This window comes from Balaenoptera borealis, assembly GCF_965194805.1.
Source record: "Balaenoptera borealis genome assembly, chromosome: 16".
Classification (NCBI taxonomy): domain Eukaryota; kingdom Metazoa; phylum Chordata; class Mammalia; order Artiodactyla; family Balaenopteridae; genus Balaenoptera; species Balaenoptera borealis.
The window spans coordinates 88443181-88463490 of NC_138872.1; the positions used below are offsets into that span (position 1 = coordinate 88443181).

The following is a 20310-nucleotide window of genomic DNA, read 5'->3' on the forward strand; positions in this document are numbered from 1 at the left end:
CAGGCCATGTTTCCAGGTGTCAGCAGGGGCCACGCGCTGCCCTCCCGCACCTGCCCAGCCGGGAGGCACCTGCTCTGTCCCCCGTCCCCGGAGGAGCGCGTGCGGCCAGGCCGTCTCCACAGACAGTCAGACGTGGTGGCGGGTGATTGTGCAGTTTTGAAACTCCACCGAGCCTGTGATGCTCTGCCCCTCGGGCGTGGTCGGCTTCCCGCCTGGGAGACGCACGGGCCCCGCGTGGCTTCGAGGCCGCCGTGATGGGGGAGGAGCCGCCCCAGGTGCCCCGAGTGAAGCAGAGCAGGGCCGAGCCCGGAGTCCTGCTCCCGTTGCAGGTTTGTGAGCCACGTAACCAGGGGGCAGTAGGAAAGCAGAGTCCGAGAGATTGCGTCACGTGGGCAGCTCTGTCGTGAGTTCCGTGCTGACCGCCCGTGAGTAACGGGGGCCCTTTATTCCAGAATGAGGCCCCGGGCCTTCCTGTGGCCACTCCTGGCTCGGCTGGGCCCTGACCGTGGCCCTCGGGGATCTCGCCTCAGAGGAGCGTCCCCAGTTCAGTTCAGTTCCATTCAGTGTCTGAATGGCGGAGGTGGGGGTGGTGGCCCGAGGAGGGGTGACCCGAGCCCAGGAGGGCCACACGTCTCGAGGGCCCGGGCAGGTCCCTCGCTGACCACTTGGGGCCTTTCCCTCTTCTCACCTGTGACCCCGACCCCAGACTCAGGGTCACGCCACCCCATGTGGCGAGTCTTGTCCACGCCGAGGTCTCGTCTGCTCCCCCCCATGAAAGGGGCTGCTGTGCTGCTCCCTGAGGGGCATCTGGCGTGCCCCCCGCCCACTGGGCACACACGCACACACGTCTAGTTCCGGGTGGGAGCCACTGGCCAGGCACCTCCTTCGGCCTTGCAGCCCTTGGAGACAGAGCGAGGAGGCCCAGCCCTCCTGGAGGCCCTCAGGTGAGGTGAGGTCCCCGACGGGAAAGCACCCTGTGACGACGAGTCATCGCGGTTCTGCAGATAATCTGTGGGTGATGCAGCCGCCCGGTGCCAACGTGACTGTCCCTCAGCTTTGGGGCATTTTAAAAACACTGAGAAATAGACGTGCAATAAAAGAAGGTCCACAGGGCACAGGGAAGCGGCATGTTCTCTTTAAGGAATCCGGGTTGACTGATCAAGAACATAGCTCTGGGTTTCCTGGCAGCCAAATCAAAAAGGGAAACGTGGTGGGTACCGGGTCCTCGTTTCCTGTTAATGGGAAGCGGCCCAGGAGAGCCAGGCGCTCCCCTCACTCGTGCACAGAGGCCCTCGGACGCCGACTGGGGGGCTCCCGTAGGGCGTGCAGTGCGGTCCTCTGCGGCGTCCCCTGCGGAAGGCGCAGGGGAGGCAATGCGTCACGTGGTGCGGGAGCAAGCTCAGGATCCGGGCGGTTCCTGGGGTCCCTGTGCGGTCAGAGGCGGCACTCTGATGGCCCCAGGGGCCAGTTGGTGGGGAGGGTCTGAGCCTGGTGGCCGCACGCGGGTACGAGGCTCGCCGGCGCGGCGTCCGGCCGTGGGCTGAGGGGCACCTCCCTGAGGGGGCGGGTGGAGCTCCCCCACCTGTTGTTGACGTCCCGGGCGTCCATCAGGCCAGCGGTCACGGCACCGCGAGGGATCAGGATGGGGCTGGCGGGGGCTGGCGGGGCTTTCTGGGGTGCGGTCAAGCTCCCTGGCCTGTCGAAGCCTCAGCCCCCGGCACCCGGGCCTCCGAGGAAGCCACCGCCATGGAGCCAGTAGCTGTGATGTTTATGGCCGAGAAGCAGGTGTTTCCTGTTGGCCTCGCCTGTGGGATGTGGGGACTCAGCTGCTTCTGCGCCCCCAGGAGGTTCGCGTCCACTTTGGGTAAACTGGTGTTGAGCGTGTCCCGTCGGTCCTGTAAGGATGCGGTGACCAGCCAGAGTGTCCCTGATGTGCCGCCCCCGCGCGGCGGGAAGGAAGCTGAGACAGAGGGGCCTCGGGAAGTTGGACGCCCGAGCCGGGACCCCTGCCCCCAGTGTGCTCTCCGCCACCACGGGTTTGCCCTGCGAGGTGGGCGGCGGCCGCGCAACACCGTTGGGTTCTGGACTCACGGAAGAACGTCTCCAGTCCAAGTCCCTGCAGACCCAGGAGCTGGGACCGCAGCCTGTATGTCTGTTCTGGAGAGTTCGCTTGTGGTTAGGGGCTGATGCGGTGTGGCCAGGGGCCAGCCCTGGAACCAAAGGCAGGTCTGGACCAAGGGCCACCCGCCGGCCCCCAAAGGTCCCCCTCAAGACCGAGAGGCCGGGGCACTGCAGCCGTGGGAGCAGACTGTCCAGGGACTGACCTACCCACGTGCACCCAGTCCTCACGTCCAGCCCAGCTGCCCCCTCCTGACCCACCATGCCAGGGGGCCCTTGACGGACGTCTGCCCGCGGGGGCTTCTCCCAAAAGCCGCACAGCCAGCAAGAAACAGGATCTAAAGCTTGGAGTGTCCGACAAAGGGTGAGCAGTTCAAAGGTGCTTCATCTGTACGACGGGCTATGACTCAGCCTTTAGAAGGGAGGAAACTCTGGCACATCGTGGTGGACCTTGAGGACATGATGCTCAGTGAAATAGACCGTTACAGAAGGACAAATACTGTGTGATTCCACTTCTGCGAGGCCCCTGGAGGAGTCAAGGTCACAGAGACAGAAAGTAGGGGGTGGGGGCCCAGGGCTGGGGGAGGGGACGGGGAGTCGGTGTTTAATGGGGACAGAGTCTCAGTTTGGGAAGACGAGAAAGTTCTGTGGACGGATGGTGTTGATGGTTGCTCAACAGTGTGAATGATCTCGATGTTCCTGAACTAGACACTGAGAAGTGGGTAGGACGATAAGTTTTATGTTCTGTATGTTTTACCACAGTAAGAAGAATATCTTAAAAAATGAAACAAAACCAACTAGAATGTGAGATGACTGACCCGTCAGCTCCCACCCAGGGGTCGATCTGCACACTGGGTAGCGGGGAGGGCTTCTGCCTTTAGGCAGGGTCGGGGGGCAGCCCCAGGGGCCGGGCAGATGTCCACCGTCCCGTTCCTGGTCCCACATCCCTCGCTGGGGAGCTGAAGGAGCTTTCAGGCTGTCTGAGTCCGGCAGGTGGGTCCAGAGGGTGGTTTCGTGTCTCAGACGACAGACGTCAAACTTGGCAAAACGTGCTGCGTTCGTGTCAACATAAAGCAGGGGAAGGGATCGGTGTCCCCAGAGGCTAGGTGGCCTCGGCTCTCCTGGGCCCCGGCCAGCTGGTCCGGCTCTGGCCATTTCAAGGCGGGGGCAAGGGGAGCCTGAGAATGGAGACCTGGGTCCCCTGCCGAGAGTGTGCGGCCCAAGCCCTGGACTAGGGGGGACGAGGGTCTCGCTCACACCAGCCCTCTGCCCAGTCCCCCTCAGATGTGCATCTGGACTCGGGGTGACCGCCCCCTGGGGTGGGAGGCGGAGGTGCTCTGGGGCAGGTGACGAGCAGCCCACCGCCTGAGGGCGCCAAGCTGCAGTGATCTGGGTGCCTGGGCGCCGGCCCGGGAAGCCCAGGCCCGCACGATGGGCCACCGGCTTGGAGGTCACGGGGTAGAGCCCCCGCCTGACGTCCCAGGCGCGTCCCCCCAATGAAGACCCATCCCCGCCAGAGCCTCGGCCCAGAAACAGGGTTCCCCAACTCCCTCCGCTATGCAAGGACACCCCGGGGTCACCGTTGTTCCCAGCTGTGTCTCTGCCCGCCGGCGCCCCTGCCCCCTCCGCTGCGTTCAAGCCACCAAGGCCACCTGTGGGGCCGGGCTGCCCAGAGCAGCAGCGCATTTGTGTTTTTATTTATTTATTATTTTTAAAAAATTTGTTTATTTTATTTATTTATTTTTGGCTGTGTGGGGTCTTCGTTACTGCGTGCGGGCTTTCTCTAGTTGTGGCGAGCGGGGGCTACTCTTCATTGCGGTGCGCGGGCTTCTCATTGCAGTGGCTTCTCTTGTTGCGGAGCACGGGCTCTAGGCACGCGGGCTCAGTAGTTGTGGCACGTGGGCTCAGTAGTTGTGGCTCACGGGCCTAGCTGCTCTGCGGCATGTGGGATCTTCCCGGACCGGGGCTCGAACCCGTGTCCCCTGCATTGGCAGGCAGACTCTTAACCACTGCGCCACCAGGGAAGTCTGAGCAGCACATTTTTAAAACCTTTTCTGCCAGGATCTACCCCTTCCAACCCAGCAGGATGGCTTTTTAAAATAACCGCCATAAAACGTCAACCAACCAATCAGGTTCTTTTGAGAAAACTTAAACATCACCTTTGAAAGTGGTTCATTTTGACACCTATTCTTATAAGTTAGAAAATAAGCGCGCCTTACTTTCTGGGTCCTGCACCTGGGCCCAGCGGGATGTCCCGGGAGGTGACTGAAACGGGGCTCACGGCACAGCCTGACACGGCTGTCAGCCGCCCTCTGGCTACACTCGCACCACCGTGTCCCCCAGAATGTGAGCCGTCACACGGGGCACAGGCACGGAAGGCCGTGGAACATTCTGTCTCCCTGGAGCCCCTGACCCTCTGGCCTCCGTCCTCCTGGGGCTCCCTGGCCGGACTCGGCCAGGCTGCTCTCAGGCGGAGGCCAAATCTTCCTGCCCGTCCGAGCCTCCTCCAGCCGCGAGGGATGACTTAGAATCAGGACCCAAGCCATGAGTGCCCGCCCCACGCCCACGGGCTCGGGTCCTGGAGAGATGGGCCTGAAAAGTACACGTGAGCCACGTGCCAGCATATGTGCGTACCCCACCTCAACGTGCGTGCCTAAGCACGTTATGGTTAAAACTGGTAATGGTGGCTACAAATGAGAACAGTTTACATTCTGGAAAAGAATGAAATGCACACAGCCCTGGGGGTTCTGAGAATCAGGACTGATCCCCGTGATTCCTGACCCTGCAGGAGGACCCCGGGTGCAAGGGCTGGGGGCCTGCGGGGCATCGAGCCCCATATCCGGGGAAGAGATGCCCGGGTCCCACCCGCACCTCTGAGCAGATGCCTCTATTACTGATGGAAGGTGTGGAGGCGGAGGCGAGGACCCAGCCCCTCGTTTCCCAGGAGCACAGGGGGCCGGCCTGGGGTCACGTGGCCGGCGGAAGCGCGCGCCTGGGGCCGGCCGTGCTGCTCCCCCGAGGCGGCAGCCAGCTCTCCCTGCCCCCACCCACCAAGCTGGGAGCAGCGACCTCTCACCTGCAGGCTGGGCGTCCCCAAGAGGACCCTGACCTCGTCGATGAGGCCCAGCAGGGACACGAGCACGGGATCCCGGTAGTCGAACCGCTGGCCGAAGAGGGGCATGAAGGTGATGCTGGAGGGAGCCCAGCCGAGCAGGGCCAGCGGGAAGGGCCGGCCTGCGGGTGGGGAGAGGCCTCAGAGCTGACGGGCCCCCACTCACCTCCGTCGCTGTGCAGCTGTGCCGTGAGGCACCTCGGCTCCTGCAGGACCTTGTCGGCCACGGGCGCCCTCCCCACGCCCAGGCCGTGGAGGGTGCGTGTGGTGAGCCGGCGGGCGGCCCTCCAGCGCGCCCCGGAGGAGAAGAAGATGCCTGCGGGCCGGACACCCCCGTGAGCAGCCCGGGTGATGCAGGAGGGAGCAACGGGGGGCTGACCGACGGGGCGGGGGCCTGGCTGGGGCCTCACTCCCTCCCCCAAGCCTGGCCCCTGGAGCTGGCCTCGGCTGGCCCTGCCCTTTCTGGTGTGCCCTGGTCCCTGGTGCGCCCAGCCTGCCACGTGGACACCCTGGCGCTCCCCCTGGGCCACACTGGGAGCACTCCCCCAGCTGCCGGAGGTAAGGGGACTGACCCTTCTCCTTGGCCCCTCTCCGCCTGGCGGAAGCCCCCTCACCCCGCCGCACACCTATCCCCGCCTCCCTGGATGAGCTGGAAGATGACGATGGGGGGCCGGCCGGCCAGCTCCTGTCCGGTGCCCAGCAGGGCCTCCCTCACCGCCTCGTAGCCGGTCAGCACCACCGTCTTCTGGCGCCCCAGATGGACAGTGAACGCCGGCCCGTACTGTTGCGCGAGCTGCCGGGACGGGCAGGGATCAGCCTGCTGCCCCACCCCCAGGTCCCCTGGGAGCCCCTCAGGCCCCGCCCGCCCATATGCGGAGGACTTAGGGAGGCCCCTGGGCCTCTGTGTGTGCCCCCTCCCTTCTGTCCTCCCAGCGCCCCTGCCTGAGACGGGAGAGCTGTTGTCTCCCCACTTTACAGATGGGGAAACTGAGGCCTGGGGGCGGGAAGTGAGTTGCCGTGGATCACACGGGTGGAGCAGGGCCTGCCACTCCTGTCCACTGCCCGCTCTGCCACCAGCGTGCAGACGGTGGCCTCCAGGGCCCGGCACTGGGCACAGGGCCTGAGAACCCTGGTGCCTGCAGCCTGACTTCGCGGGTCATCACGGCTTCCCACCCACCTGCAGGGCCTGGGGGCCACGAGGCAGCCTCATGGGTGGGTCCTGGAAGCACCTCAGCCAAGTGATCATGGGAGCTGGAGCTCAGTGGGGGGCGGGGGTGGGGTTGGCTGGATGGCCCTCGAGGGCGGGGCCGGGCCTGTACCTCTGCTTCACCGGCTCAAGGTGGGCGAGGGTGTTCAGCCTCCAGCCCAGGTGGGAGGAGCCGCACCCAGCAGGCGTCCCACCTGGCCCACGGGCACATCTTTGTGCTGGTCCTGGTCCTTTCCATCGCCAGACCTCTGCCGCCCCCGACCCTGGCCCTCCTGCAGGGACTCATCAAAGGCTGCCTTCTCCAGTGAGCCCTCCGGGCCTGCCACTCTTGGCCCCCTGCTCCTTGGTCCGCCCATCCATTTCCCTGTGGGGTGGAATATGTTTCTCTTCCCCGAGGCGACGCGGGCACTTGGGCCTCCTATGTCCCCTGTCGGCCCAGCATCAGGCTGGGCACAAACCTCCCACCCCACAGGGATCCTGGAAATTGGGGGGCTCAGCTTTCCCGAGATGGGGCTGGGGTGCCTTCAGGGCTGGCAGGGGCCAGGCCCCGGGCCCAGGCGCAGAGCCCAGCTGAGGACGTGCCTGCCCTGACCTACCTCCCTCAGCGGCTGGCTGGTCCTGCTGTGACACACGCAGCAAATGTAGGTTCCCGATGAGGGGCAGCGGGGGGCCGGGGAGGGGGTGTGGGTGCAGGTGCGGAGGAGCCCCCAGAGCCCCAGCAGCAGCAGGGCCGTGCGGACGGCGGGTGGCGAGGCCCCAGCTCCCCTCCCGGGGCGCCGCCCGCCCTGCACCTTACAGGCCTCCCGGGAGGGCGTGCCGCACTCCACCCACCCCACCACCCCAAGAATGTGGAATGAGCAGTTCGCAGGGGACAGCCAGGCGGCTTAAAGCCACAGGCGTGCGTGGTCTGTGAGGTCGAGTCTGTGGCAGGGGGCTGGTGGGGCCGGGGGCCGGCTGGGGGCTTCGCCTCGCTGGGCAGCGCACAGCATGGCGGCCAGTGTGCTCCCCACATGTCTCGGCCTCTGCCCGGTCTCCGCGTCAGAACCGGGGCTCAGGGGCCCTGGGCCCCGTCCTCTCCAGGCTCTGAGCCTCCCTCTGAAGGACCCCTTGGCCTCTTCCAAACCCACTACCACCTGTGTCCGCCCAGCTCCTCTCTGCCTGGGGCCAGGGGGGGACACCAGGCGTGGAGCGGCTCACGAGGTCTGCACCGCAAACGCCTCAAATCCTGGGACTTCAGAGGCCCCGGAAGAGAGCTCGCCCGAGCGGCGGTCTGCTCCTTGGTGGCTTTTCGAGCCCTGTCACCCAGGCAGGAGGCCCTGGCTGCGCCGGGACGAGGCAGGAGTTCGGGGAGGCGGTGGGTTGCTCAGAGGGGCCCACCCCGCAGGCAGGGCCGGGCTGGGCGACCGGCGGCCGGGCTCACGAGCCCCCGCCCGTCTGGGCTGCACTGTGGCCTGCTAAACCCTGGCGGCCCAGCTGGGAGGGGAGGCGGTGCTGTTTGGGAAACGAGCTCTGAGGGGTGGGAGGGCTGCTGGCGCCAGGAGTGGCTGGGCCTGCTCTGGGCCTCCTCCCAACACGAGGCTGCGGGGACCCCATCCGCACCCCTGGGCCCCTCGCCCCGGGGCCTGTCTCCTGGGGCACCATGCATACCCCTACGCAAACCCCAGAGCCAAGGCAGCCTGAGGGCCCTTACCCGCTCTGAGCCCCGATTTGCACACCTCCCGTGACCGGGTGCTCACTACCTCACAGGCACACCGTCCAGATACACAGCCGTGGGGCTGCAGTGAGGGAGGACCCCTCTCTGACTGCTAGGTCTCCGGATCATTCGGGCTGAGCGGCCGGTACCAAGGCCCCAACTGGGTGCATAGGCTGGGGCTCCTGTACGCCCAGGACAGTTCACTTAATTAGTCCAGTGTGCAGTTACTGAGTGCCTGCGTGCACCAGGCTCGGCCAGGAGCTAGGGCTACAGAAACTGGTGACACGGGGATCCTAAAAGGGCCCTCCCCGTGTGGCAGCGACTTTGCCACGGGAAGTGCCTTGGGTGTCGGAGCTGGAGAGGTGGGTCACAGGAGGAAGGGCCTTCTCGTGAGGGAACAGCCTGTGCAGAGCCTGGAGGTCTGAGCCGGAAGGGGCGCTGGGAAGGCCCGGGTCATGGCCACGGGAGCCCCGCCCGGGCGGCCGAGCGGGAAGGACACTCGTGGTGGGAGGGCAGTGTGGCCGAGGCGCTGGGGACGGACGCAGGGTCCCTGTGGGGGGCCTCCCCCTCCAGGTCGGCGAGGTCGGGCCCCGGGGAGCTGGCGGCCCCCGCAGTCGGACGGTGCCGCTGGGGAGGACGTGTCGGGACCGGTCCCGGCAGAGCGGCGTCTGTCCTGCACGGCTCCAGCCCCCGACAGCCTGGCGGGGTCACCCCGAAGCAGGCTCAGCTGGGAGGCGTCCCGTCCAGCGCGGGGTGCGCAGCGGGGGAAGGTCACGGGCGGGGCGGAGCAGGGAGGTCGGCAGTGAGGCCCCAGGACGCGAGTGTGTCGGGTCCCAGCGAAGGGATTCGGTAGAAGATGGCCTGGGGCTGCTGGCCATCGCCCTCCGACCACAGGGCAGGAGATTATCCTGGGGGAACCACAGGGCCCCCGGGGAGGACGGAGGCCGGCGGGGCCGGGGAGCTGGCTCGGGCCTCTGGCCTCTGGAACCCGGCGGGGGGCTGGGTGGGGACTTGTGTTTTTAGGCTTCAAGAGTGAGTATTCGAGAGACAGAGGCCACAGCCGATGATCTATGACCTGTGACCTAGCCTTGGAGGAGGGGAGCCAAGGTAAGGGGGAATGGATGGGGGAGGGGCAAGGTTCTAGAAGAGTCTGGGACAGGGGAGGTGGATGGCTCTCAAAGGGTCCCGTCCGAGCTTTCCGGGGCCCGTCCCCTGGGGGGCCCGCGCTGCTCTGTCTGTAGCGTCCCCGGGCCCCGAGCCCAGCAGTCGCCACAGGCGGCGCCGGCAGGGCCTGCGGGCATCTCTCCCGGCACCACTAGCCCCCTGCTGCCTTTCCTCAGCTCACCTAGCGCCTTCCCCCCGCCCCGCACCCTGAAATAACAGCAACGACAATAATAAAATCCCTCCCTCACGCTCCACTCCTTTCGCAGACAAACTCCTAGAAAGAGCTGCTGCACCCACCGGCCCCCCTCGCCCCCGCCCCGGCCCCCGGAAAGGGTCCTGCCAGCCTCCCAGCGGCCTGTGTCACAGGCTGCGCCTGCGTGAGGTCCCGGGGCCGCAGCCGACTGGGCGTTCAGACAGCAGGAACGTGTCCTCAGCTGCGCGGTGGGTGTGGGCAGGGCTGGCTCCTTGCAGGCTCGGGGCGGGGCGGGGTCCTCGTCTCCCAGCTCCAGAGGGCTGCTGGCACCCCTAGGCCGGCCCTCATCCAGGATGGCCTCGTCTGGAGACCCTTCCCTTTGTGACACCTGCCAAGGCCAGGCGGGTACGTCTCTTGTGGGGCCACCAGTGAAGCCACTACAACATCCCACACAGACTCTTTGATGAATGTAGGTATTAGTTTGGATATTTGTCCATTCCAGTAGGCGAGAGACACACCAGCAAAGAGTCCGGAAGTCCACCAAGTCCCTCAGCAAGGTGAGCACCTCCCCGACGTACCACTTCCTTGTGCATCCTTCAGAGATGCACCCTGTTGTGTACACGCTTTTTTTTTTTTTTTTAACAAGTTTATTCACGTACGGTAAACGGCGCATGTAAAAGCGTACAGTTGGATGAGCTGAGATGCGTAGACACCCAGGGAACCTTTGCCACGTTCAGGACAGTGAACGTCTCCATCAACCAAAGTCTCTGCATTTTATTTTTATGGTAACGATGTGGCCAGGACCAAGCAGGGGCCTCCTTCCCACTGCGTAACTGCTGCCTCGTTGCTGGGTTGGGCCTGCCTGTCCGTCGGTCCGTCTCAGGCCCTTACGAAACTCCTGCTAAAAATGCCTGTGTGGGACTTCCCTGGTGGCGCAGTGGTTACGAATCTACCTGCCAACGCAGGGGACACGGGTTCGAGCCCTGGGCCGTGAAGATCCCACATGCTGAGGAGCAACTAAGCCCATGCGCCACAGCTACTGAGCCTGCGCTCTAAAGCCCGCGAGCCACAACTACTGAGCCCACAAGCCACAACTACTGAAGCCCGCGCGCCTAGAGCCCATGCGCTGCAACAGGAGAAGCCACCACAATGAGAAGCCCGTGCACCCCAACGAAGAGTAGCCCCCGCTCGCCGTGACTAGAGAAAGCCCGCGCACAGCAACGAAGACCCAACACAGCCCAAAAGTAAATAAATAAATAAATTTATAAGAAATAAAATAAAAAGGCCTGTGTGCCCGTCCCTGTGCACAGCTGCACGGTCGCTGTAAGATGACTTCCTGGCAGCGCGCCCCGAGCCAAGGGGTTGCTCCTCGTCAGATCTGGCCACGTTCCCGCCCGGGGAAGTGGCTGCACCCCAGGCGCCCCACACCCCAGGCGAGGCCCCTCCTGCCCCCGCGTCTGCAGGGCACCAGGAGGAGCCGCCACCTCCGGGTGTCCCTGGTCTCCGCCGCGCCTTCATTTCCTGCCCCCCGATATCTGACACCAAATGCTGGGGGGTCTCCTGAGCGCTGCTCCAGGCCAGCCGGTCCCTTTTCTCGGCAACAAGAATGATTTTTCAAGCTCGTGACCCCTGAACTTTGAGGTGGCGCCCACACCCTGGGGTCCAGAAGGGCCCCCCAGCCCCCTGTGTGGGGCCTGCCTCTGCATCGCATGCACCTGAACCCAAGGGTTCTGTGCCCGGTGGGACTCTTCATAGGGAAAAAACCGCAAACTGGCTGGAGCAGGGCACTGGGTCGAAGGGCGTCCCCCCAACATTCACATCCACCCAGAACCTCAGAATAGGACCTTGTTTGGAGGGAGGGTCTTTAGAGAGGTCATCCTGCCCCTCGCGCAGTGACGGAGGCAGAGGTGCAGGCCACAGCCACAAGCCAAGGCACGTGGGAGCCCCAGAAGCTGAAGGGGCAGGAAGGACCCCCCTCCGCCGGAGCGCCGTTGGGAGATGGCCCTGCGACACCAGCCTCTGGAGCTGACAGGGTGTGAGTTGGCGGTGTTTTCAGCCCCCTAGGCTGTGGTCCCGTTAGGGCAGCCCCAGGACACCGTGGAAGCAGAGTTCAGAAAATTACCCCACTCGCAGAAACGAGGCAAATGGGTGACGTGTGTCCCTTCATGGGGTCACTGTCTAACCAGCCTGCCGGGTGTCGCTCGGCCCGGGAGGGTTGCTTTCTCTGACTTGCCGTTTATTATTGACCAGGCCCAGGTGCCGCGAAGCTGGAGGTTACCTTGCGGAAAATAGGAAAAGTGCGGGTAACTTTCCCCCATAAACATGCAGATGACTTCTGTCTGGCGGAGACGATAACCAAGGTTGTGGCTTTATTGTCCTGTTAAGACATTAACCTGACATCAATGTCAGACATTAACTCCTAAGCCCAGCTCAGCAGTCTCGTTCCCGAGCTCCTTCTCCTCTGACTGCACGTGGACCCGTCAGGGTTTGACATTCTTCTTTGAACCAGCCTTGCCATCTAGACTCGTTCCCTTGTTAACGGGTGAGATAAAATTCTGACATGTGCTCAGTATATATTTGGCTGAAAGCCTTTTGAAAATTACACTTTGACAGCAGAATTTGTTAGAGTGGAAAGATCAGCTATCTCTTAGTTTCAGGCAAGGGTTGATCCAGGGACCAGATGATGTTGTTAGGATTTGGATGAATTCTCCTTGCTCTTGGGTCTGCTGGCTGCGCTCTGGGGCAGGTAACGGTGGCCAGACGACAGCCGGCCGCCCAGGCTCGCGTCCCCTAGCCGCAGTCCAGTGCACAGTTCCACCAGCTCTGTCCTGGTGCTCAGGCAGGAGCCTGGGGATTGTTCTGGTCCGACCGGATTGGCCAGGCCCCGCTGGCCAGGGGTCGCCAGGCTCCGACTGCGGCTCAGGTCACACCTGGCCTTGACACCCGAGGTGCAGGATGTTCCCTAGAGGGGTCTGGAGTTGCACACACCTGGCTCCACACTCAGCCCCTCCATCCACTTGTTAGCTGAGGCAGACGGCATGTTGCAATGACAGCGCCCAGCCCGTAAGCTCTTTGTATAATTTGTCCTCCGCCCGTGGAGAGCAGGGGCCCTGCCCTTGAATTTGAGTGGGAGCTTGTGACCACGGCGGAGGCAATGCTATGTGACTTCTTTTAAAAAAATAAATTAATTTTATTTATTTATTTATTTATTTTTGGCTGCGTTGGGTCTTTGTTGCTGCGCACGGGCTTTCTCTAGTTGCGGCGAGCGGGGGCTACTCTTCGTTGCGGTGCACGGGCTTCTCATTTCGGTGGCATCTCTTGACCTCAAGCCAAGGGACTTGACCTCTCTGTGTCTCTACGTGTGACATGAGGATAATAATACCTGCCCAACTATGTTCATTCTACAAAAATATTTTTTTATTTTTATAGATTGATTGATTGGCCGCACCACATAGCCTGTGGGATCTTAGTTTCCCTACCGGGGATCGAAACTGCGCCCCCTGCAGTGGAAGCGCGGAGTCTTAACCACTGGACCGCCAGGGAATTCCATCTTCAAAAAATATTAACAGAACACCTACTGTGTTCTGGGCACTGTTCCCGGCCCTGTGACCCCACATGAAACAGCCCGGCGCGTAAGAGGGGTTCCAAAAACATTAGCTCCTTCCCCGATTTTCAAATCTGTGCACTGCTAAACATCTCCTGCAAAGCAATAACCGCTTGTCAGGTACAGACATGTCAGTTAAAAGCTGGCCATCACCTCCAGGTCCCTGGGCCTCTGGTGCTTCACTGGTCCCTCAGGGCCGCCAGACGGAGAGGTGCGGGCAGCCCTGGTGGGGATGGGCTGTCCCTTTTACTGCTGAGTGGTGCGATCTAGTCAAGTGGAAAAGTGCTACTTGCTGGGTAATAAAAGCTTCCATTGTTCACCAGCCCTGGAAACATATTAATGAATAACCCAGTGTGCGGCCCCTGGCCCCAGCAGTGTGAACGGTTGTTAGTACGGCAGGAACAGGTACAATCTTCCTTTTGTAGTTTTAAGTGGGCCCAGAGCCCCAGGTCAACCAAGGCCCAGACAACGGGATGGGCTCTCCCTGCAGACCCCTGCTGTCAGCCCACAAACGTTTGGTGGAGCTCTGTGCTGGCTTTGGACAAACAGAGAATCCAGCCTCAGGCACAGAGATCCGGTGGTGTGCACCACAGGCGGGGTGGGGTGGGGGGGCCTTCAAGTGGGTGGAGGCAAGTGGATGCCTTCTGGAGGAGGGGGCACCCGAGTCAGCCCTGGAAGGGGGCAGGCCTGTGCGGGAGGGGCTGCTGGGACTGGTTGGCAAGCTCCTGACATTACAAGGGGCAGGGCCTGGGGGGAAGAAAGCTTGTCCAGAGGGGCCAGTGGTGACTCTGTGATGCTAAGGCCCCTCTGTGCTTACGTCCGGGGCCTGGCACATGGCGGGTGCCAGTGACTGTTAAGCGGGTGGGTGGGGATTGAGCTCAGGGCAGAATCACAGACAACAGGGTGTGCTGGGCGGGCAGCTGCCCACTTTCCCCGTCACCCAGATGAAAACCAGAGGCTCTGCCCAGGGTGCAGGGCTGGGAGGAGCTCTGCTGGGGAGAGCTGGGGTCCCCACTCAGCCCTTTCCCTGTTGTTACTGTTGCCATAACAACAATAATAAATGACCACCAGGGGCTTTCCTGTTTATGATGCATTTTTACTCTTTTATCTGTTTAATTGTGTCCCCAAATTCATATGTTGAAGTCCTAGCTCCCCCTATCTTAGAATGTGACCTTTTCGGGAACAGGGTCCTTGCCGATGTAATTAGTTAAGGTGAGGTCATCGGGGTGGGCCCTAATCCAATACAAGTGCGTCCTCATAAAAGCAGGAGATTTGGACACTGACACACAGGGAGAGGCCACGTGATGAGGCAGAGATAGGGTGATGCGTCCACAAGCCAGCAACCCACCAGCAGGGATGGGAGAGGCCAGGAACGGACGCCCCAATCTCAGACGACTGGCCCCCAGAACTGTGAGAGAATTTCTGTTGTTCTAAGCCACCCAGAGTGTGCACTTTGTTATGGCAGCCGCAGGAAGCTAACGCTCCTTCCTTCTCACCAGGCAAGCGCCAGGATTAGGCCCTGGTGCCCAGAGGGAGAAGCCCCTGCAGACTGTCGGGGATACAGAGACCCACAGGCACAGCCTGCAGGACGGTGCAAGTCTGCTGTGTGTCCTTGGGCAAGTTGCTGAACCTCTCGTAACTTCCATTTCCTCATCGTGAGGAGATGATGGCTGGACCCTCTGCCGCTGGGTTCCCCTTAGGTTCGTAAGGTCCAGCAGAGCAATTGGCGGAGGATCCGGGCCTTTTAGAGCCCGGGGGTGGGGCCCTGGTGGTGAGGGCGGGCCCTATAGGGCGAGGGGCGGGGCCAAGCGACCAGGGGCTGCTCGCCGCTCGACGTGATCGGCGCTCCCGCGGGGGCCTGCTCGGCGCTCGGCCGGCCGTCCTGCGTACGGCGCGCGTCGCTCTTGGAGACTCCGGGCGCCGCCATCATGTCGACGGCCATGAACTTCGGGTCCAAGAGCTTCCAGCCGCGGCCCCCGGACAAGGGCAGCTTCCCGCTGGATCACTTCGGTGAGCGGGGGCGGTCGGGGCTCCCCGGCCGGACCGGCGCAGCCCTGGGCCGGCTCGTTGGAGCCGCGCGGCCGGGGCGGCACTGCGTCTGCTCGCGGTGCGGGCGGGGCCGCTGAGGCTGGGTTCGGCCCGGCCGGGTCCGGTCCCGGCTCAGGGCCTCCCGTCGCGGCCCGAGGGTGGGAGCCGGACGGGGTGGGCCCTCGGAACCGGGGAGGGGACGCGGAGTCCCGGCCTCCAGTCTGGGGCCGACGTTGCGTCGACAGAGTCCTTCGCGGGTGTGAGGCCCGCGGGGTTAAACGGGTGTCTCGCGCGAGAGCGAAGGACGCTCCTGATCGCCGCAGACTGCGTGGAAAGCAAGGCTTCGGAGATAGGTTTATGGATGGATTTTTTGTGTGCCAGCACTTTACTGGGACATATTAGACCCACGCGGCAACGTCGGGAGAACCCTGCGTGAGCTCCCTGGCGCCGCCGCCTGGATGCCCTCTTTCTCCTGTACTTGCTTTCCCACTTCGTACGTTTGCTTTTTCCAGTCTGTTTCCAGCGTGTTTCGGGAGGAAACCAGTTTTCAAAGGGGGAGGAGAGGGGGGTTGCCAGTAAGGCTGCCGGGCGGGCCTGTCATGTTTTCACCTTAAAAAGGAAACACTTTTCTGTTTCGTTCCAGGTGAATGTAAAAGCTTTAAAGAGAAATTCATGAAGTGTCTCCGGGACAATAATTTTGAAAATGCTTTGTGCAGAAATGAGTCAAAAGAATATTTAGAGTGCAGGATGGAGAGGCAAGTACCCGCCAACAGTTATTTATGACTTCTCCCCCCTCCCGCGTCTCTGGCTAAAATGTTTATTCCAAGAGGTCGTTAACTGGGGGCCTCACTCAGGCCTCAGTTCAGCTTGTGTTTCGGAGCTGTAGGGCTGCTTGCCCGTGAGGTTGAGGCTTTTCAGAGATTCAGTTGTACTCCAAGTTGTTTAGCAATCATGGGAACCTTTTCTCCAGTGATAGCATTGGACATGATTGCCTTCCTCCGAGGATTTTCTTTCCAAATTTGGGTGCTACTGACATGTCATTCAGCTTTCAGAATCGCACATCATAAAAATGCTGACTGAGTCAAAAGATTTGAAGATTTGTGGGTACGCAGCTTATTCCTTTAAATATTTTTCTTGGAACATAGAAGTATGTGCTCTGTTGTTTTGTTCCACGTCGGCTCAGAGCTGTTTGCAGTGTGACAGGCGAGACAGTGGGCCCTGTGAGGAACGATGAACGACGAGTGATTCTTCCTGTCTTAATCAGAATTTACCGGACGTCACCTTTAAAGAAAACAAGAACGCTCCTAACTGATCTGTTGAGATTTTCCTTAAAACAAGTACTGTTGTAAACCTTCACGGGGATAGTGTGTAACGTGTAATTACATCCTTGGGTGGGAACTTTCATTTCTGCCTTTTGAGCCCTTCGTTAGTTCACTAAGGACTCGAGTCATCAGAGGCCTTGTCTGAAGACAGGTTGACAGAAATCAATGCACTCTGAGCCCTATTTTCGTTTTCCCGTAACAAACTCAGACACTCGCCTCCAGGCAAGATCTGCTGTGCTTCTCAGGCCCCGGTGTGTTGAGGGCTGTCGGGGACACTGGGGACGTTGAGGGGGACGGGCCCTCACGTGGCCTCCTGCGTCGCGCAGGCTCGCGGAGCTGGCGTCTGGCTGCGGGCCGGCCCGAAGCAGCTCTGCCGTCCCCGAGCCCCGAGCGGCGCATCGGTCGGATCTGCCCGTTCCAGTCACTCTCTTTCAAACTGATGCATCTTCAAAACACCTGAACTCCGTGAGTTCCTTCTTGGTGTGGCCACGCCTCCGAGACCGAGTTTGGAGCTGGTCTCCGCCCCGTGTGAGGGTGTGAGCAGGTCGCCCGCCTCCCCGAAGCTCGGGTCACCGTCCCTGGGTCAGTCGTCCCTGGGCCAGCACGGGGCCCAGCAGCTCCTGCGTGAGGCTGCTCGGAGGGTTCGGCTGGTTGGGTCCCAGAGCAGCTCCTGCGTGAGGCTGCCCGGAGGGTTCGGCTGGTTGGGTCCCAGAGCAGCTCCTGCGTGAGGCTGCCCGGAGGGTTCGGCTGGTTGGGTCCCAGAGCAGCTCCTGCGTGAGGCTGCCCAGAGGGTTCGGCTGGTTGGGTCCCAGAGCAGCTCCTGCGTGAGGCTGCCCGGAGGGTTCGGCTGGTTGGGTCCCAGAGCAGCTCCTGCGTGAGGCTGCCCGGAGGGTTCGGCTGGTTGGGTCCCAGAGCAGCTCCTGCGTGAGGCTGCCCGGAGGGTTCGGCTGGTTGGGTCCCAGAGCAGCTCCTGCGTGAGGCTGCTCGGAGGGTTCGGCTGGTTGGGCCCCAGAGCAGCTCCTGCGTGAGGCTGCCCGGAGGGTTCGGCTGGTTGGGTCCCAGAGCAGCTCCTGCGTGAGGCTGCCCGGAGGGTTCGGCTGGTTGGGTCCCAGAGCAGCTCCTGCGTGAGGCTGCCCGGAGGGTTCGGCTGGTTGGGCCCCAGAGCAGCTCCTGCGTGAGGCTGCCCGGAGGGTTCGGCTGGTTCGGCCCCAGAGCAGGGCTTCCAGGCAGGGCCAGCACAGGGCCCTCTTTTCCCCATTTGTCCCTGGGAGGGAGCTGCCCGCGTCTCCATGTGGTGGTCCCTCGCCCAGCGCAGCTTTTGGGCACCAGCCTCCCTGGGCCGCTGAGGGCGTGGGGGGCAGGGACGCGGCCGGCCGTGCTGGGGGTCCCACGATTCAAGTGGCTTCCCTGGTTGGTCAGGCGACGTTGGGACGCATGTACGGGGATGTACGTGTCTCTGACTTGGCCAGTTATTTTGACTGGAGATTTTCAGTTTGTTTTCAGTGAAAATCCTCAAACATACAAAAGCAGAGGATCGTCTGGATCTCCATAACCATCACCCAGATTCAGGGTCAAGATTTTTCCCATTTTGCCCTTACTCATCACCCTTTTTAAAAGCCTCTTTTCTCCTCCTCTTTTTTCCTTTCTGCTGACATCCCAGACCTTATTTTGCCCCTACTTACCTCACGTGTGTCTTTTTAAAAACCAGACCGCAGTAGAGTTTGCAAGTCGCCTCACGAGGACTCGGGCCCTGTCAGTCTGAAGTGGACGTGTCTGCGACTTAGGTGGGGGCACGCTTTCTCACGGCAGCAACTGTTAAAATGGGGGTTGCACTGTTGGCAGAGACCCAGCAAACACACGTCTGATCCACGACCTCAGGTCCGGTTCCCGCCTGAGGCCGGGCCTCCTGACCGGGTGCCAGAGGGTAGAGCAGACGGTCCCGGGAAAGCCCTCTGCCCGACCCAGGGTGCGGCCAGTGAACACTGGTTACTGTCATCAGGTGCGGGCAGGTTCCCTCTGGAGGCGCTGTCTCCTGGCCTTTTCCAGCTCCCAACAATGCCATGTCCTCGGCCCGAGACCCCTTTCTCCACCCTCACGGTCCACAGTGCTGCATCTGTCCCATCCTCTCTCCTCTTTACATTTTTTCTCTCTGACAAGAGCCAGTAAAGGTTCTCTAATTTTAAGGATTCATGGGATTAGGTTGGGTCCACCTGGATAATCCACGGTGGTCTCATCTCCAAACCGGCTGATTGACAACGTTATTTTCATCTTCAGCCTTAACTCCCCTCCCGTGTAAGGTCACACTCACAGGCTGTAGGGATTAGGGTGTCATCTGGGGGTCGTGGTCCTGCCGACCGCAGTGAAGTCTGAGGAGTCAGTTTGAAGAGCTGTCGGCCAGTCGTACTCTTTTGGCAAAGACGCGCGAAGGTTTATCGTTGTTTGCCTGTTTTGGGTTTAGGGAGTGTCTTGTGCATCCCATCACTGTGCAGTTGGTTTAATCTGCTGCCGGGTTAGATTGTGCCGCCTGGGGTTTGCGATTCGGGGGACATCGTCTTAAGGACTGTTGCTGGGCCGCTGGGTTTCGTGGGCGTGGCAGTCGGGGGCGGGTAGAGGGGGCGGGGGTGGAGGGACTGCACCCCGGAGCCGCCAGGCTCTCCTTCACCCCTGCACCTCGACCCGCTCCGCCTCTGGTCTCCTGCTGGCTGTCTAGGCGGCCGGCCCCGCGAGTTCCGGAGCCACGTGACGAGGGAGGTGTGGCCAGGAGCACAGCGGGGCTCCTCTGTCCCGCCCTCGGGGGTGCAGGTCTAAGGGTACCGCTCGGGGTCTGTTCCCAGGGCAGAGTGGTTGGGGCTGAGATGGTGGCGGGTGCCCAGGGCCTACCTCGTCCTTCTCCCGGCCACCCTGACAGCTCTCACTTCTCCTTTCAGGCAACTGATGGCACGAGAACCCCTGGAAAAACTGGGATTTGGAGATTTGATAGATGGAAAGTCAGAGATAAAGACGGAACCGTGATGGGAAGAAGCCCGCAGGGCTGTGTGGGGTTGTCCGACGACCTGCCGCCCCAGCAGCTTGCTTGTAGGTACCGTGGCTCAGGAAGGGGCTTTGGTGATGCCGCGAGGTGCCGCTTGAAATCAAGACAGACACCCTCCCTGATGGATGCGCCTCGTGGCTGGGAGATGGCTCGTCTTCTGAAGCTTCCAAAAGGATTCTGGAAAACCACTGTCCCTTTTAGATCCCATTTTCCCCCAGGAGCGTTAGGTTTTATCTTTAAGTTCAGGTGTGTGATGGGGCTCCCGGGAGGTGAGGTGCCGGATGACGTCCGCCTAGTGAGTGAGCGCCGCGGGTCCCTGTGAGATGCTGGACTCACATCATGGGTTCTGTGCGTCTTTTCGGTGCAAAAGTGATAAATGTTCACGAATTGTGGTCTGTTATGTAGACAGAGATTGTCAGGAAAACGTTTCCTAGCAAATGATTTTCTCTTTGTACTCATAAATATATGTGTCTTTTCTTTCTTTCTTTCTTTTTTTTAAACAAAAGTAGAGGATAAACTTGGAAGTGGGAAGCAGTCTGGCTTTTGATGTACCTGACTTCTTGATTTTTTTTCTGGTGATGCACAAACACCAGGTATCCTTCTAGTCCAGGGCATTTTCTGATTTGGATCAGACGATATTTGTAAAACTAGATGGTGTAATTTTAAGAACTATCTGCTGTAACTGAGAAACAGATCATCCCCCCTGTCGATCGATGTGCACCGTGGCCTCCAGTGCTTTTACTCCGAGGAAGCACCCGGGACCGCAGCCAGCCCTGCTTCCCGGCCAGGCGTGGTCGGGGCAGCGCATTCCCACTGAGAGCTGCCCAGGGCGCTGTCA

At 61.5% G+C, this 20310-nt stretch overlaps 3 protein-coding genes across 6 annotated transcripts in view; 2 read left to right on the plus strand and 1 right to left on the minus strand.

Moving 5' to 3' along the window:
• The window catches only part of CHLSN (cholesin), a 98390-nt gene extending 96702 nt beyond the window's left edge, over window positions 1–1688 (plus strand). Inside the window, exon 6 of one of the 4 annotated variants that reach the window (XM_082360625.1) lies at window positions 330–1676. In XM_082360625.1, the coding sequence (XP_082216751.1) occupies window positions 330–407 (78 nt within the window). In that variant the 3' untranslated portion in view covers window positions 408–1676. Of the gene's footprint in view, window positions 1–329 lie in introns of all 4 variants that reach the window. The other 3 variants (XM_082360623.1, XM_082360627.1, XM_082360628.1) reach the window with 3 other exon arrangements.
• Window positions 1689–4205: 2517 nt separating this feature from the next.
• CYP2W1 (cytochrome P450 family 2 subfamily W member 1) lies at window positions 4206–8082 on the minus strand (the record flags this gene model as incomplete). The annotated part of the gene is given in 8 exon segments (XM_082362330.1): window positions 4206–4710; window positions 5195–5281; window positions 5397–5546; window positions 5857–6023; window positions 7034–7042; window positions 7044–7114; window positions 7117–7320; window positions 8037–8082. Coding segments are annotated over 8 exon segments (972 nt in total). The 3' UTR covers window positions 4206–4472.
• A 6873-nt stretch (window positions 8083–14955) lies between these two features.
• COX19 (cytochrome c oxidase assembly factor COX19) lies at window positions 14956–19953 on the plus strand. Its single transcript, XM_082360653.1, has 3 exons — window positions 14956–15101; window positions 15763–15874; window positions 19369–19953. Exons 1-3 carry the CDS (start codon window positions 15020–15022, stop codon window positions 19451–19453), a joined length of 279 nt encoding a protein of 92 aa, XP_082216779.1. The 5' UTR covers window positions 14956–15019; the 3' UTR covers window positions 19454–19953.
• Window positions 19954–20310: the final 357 nt, after the last annotated feature.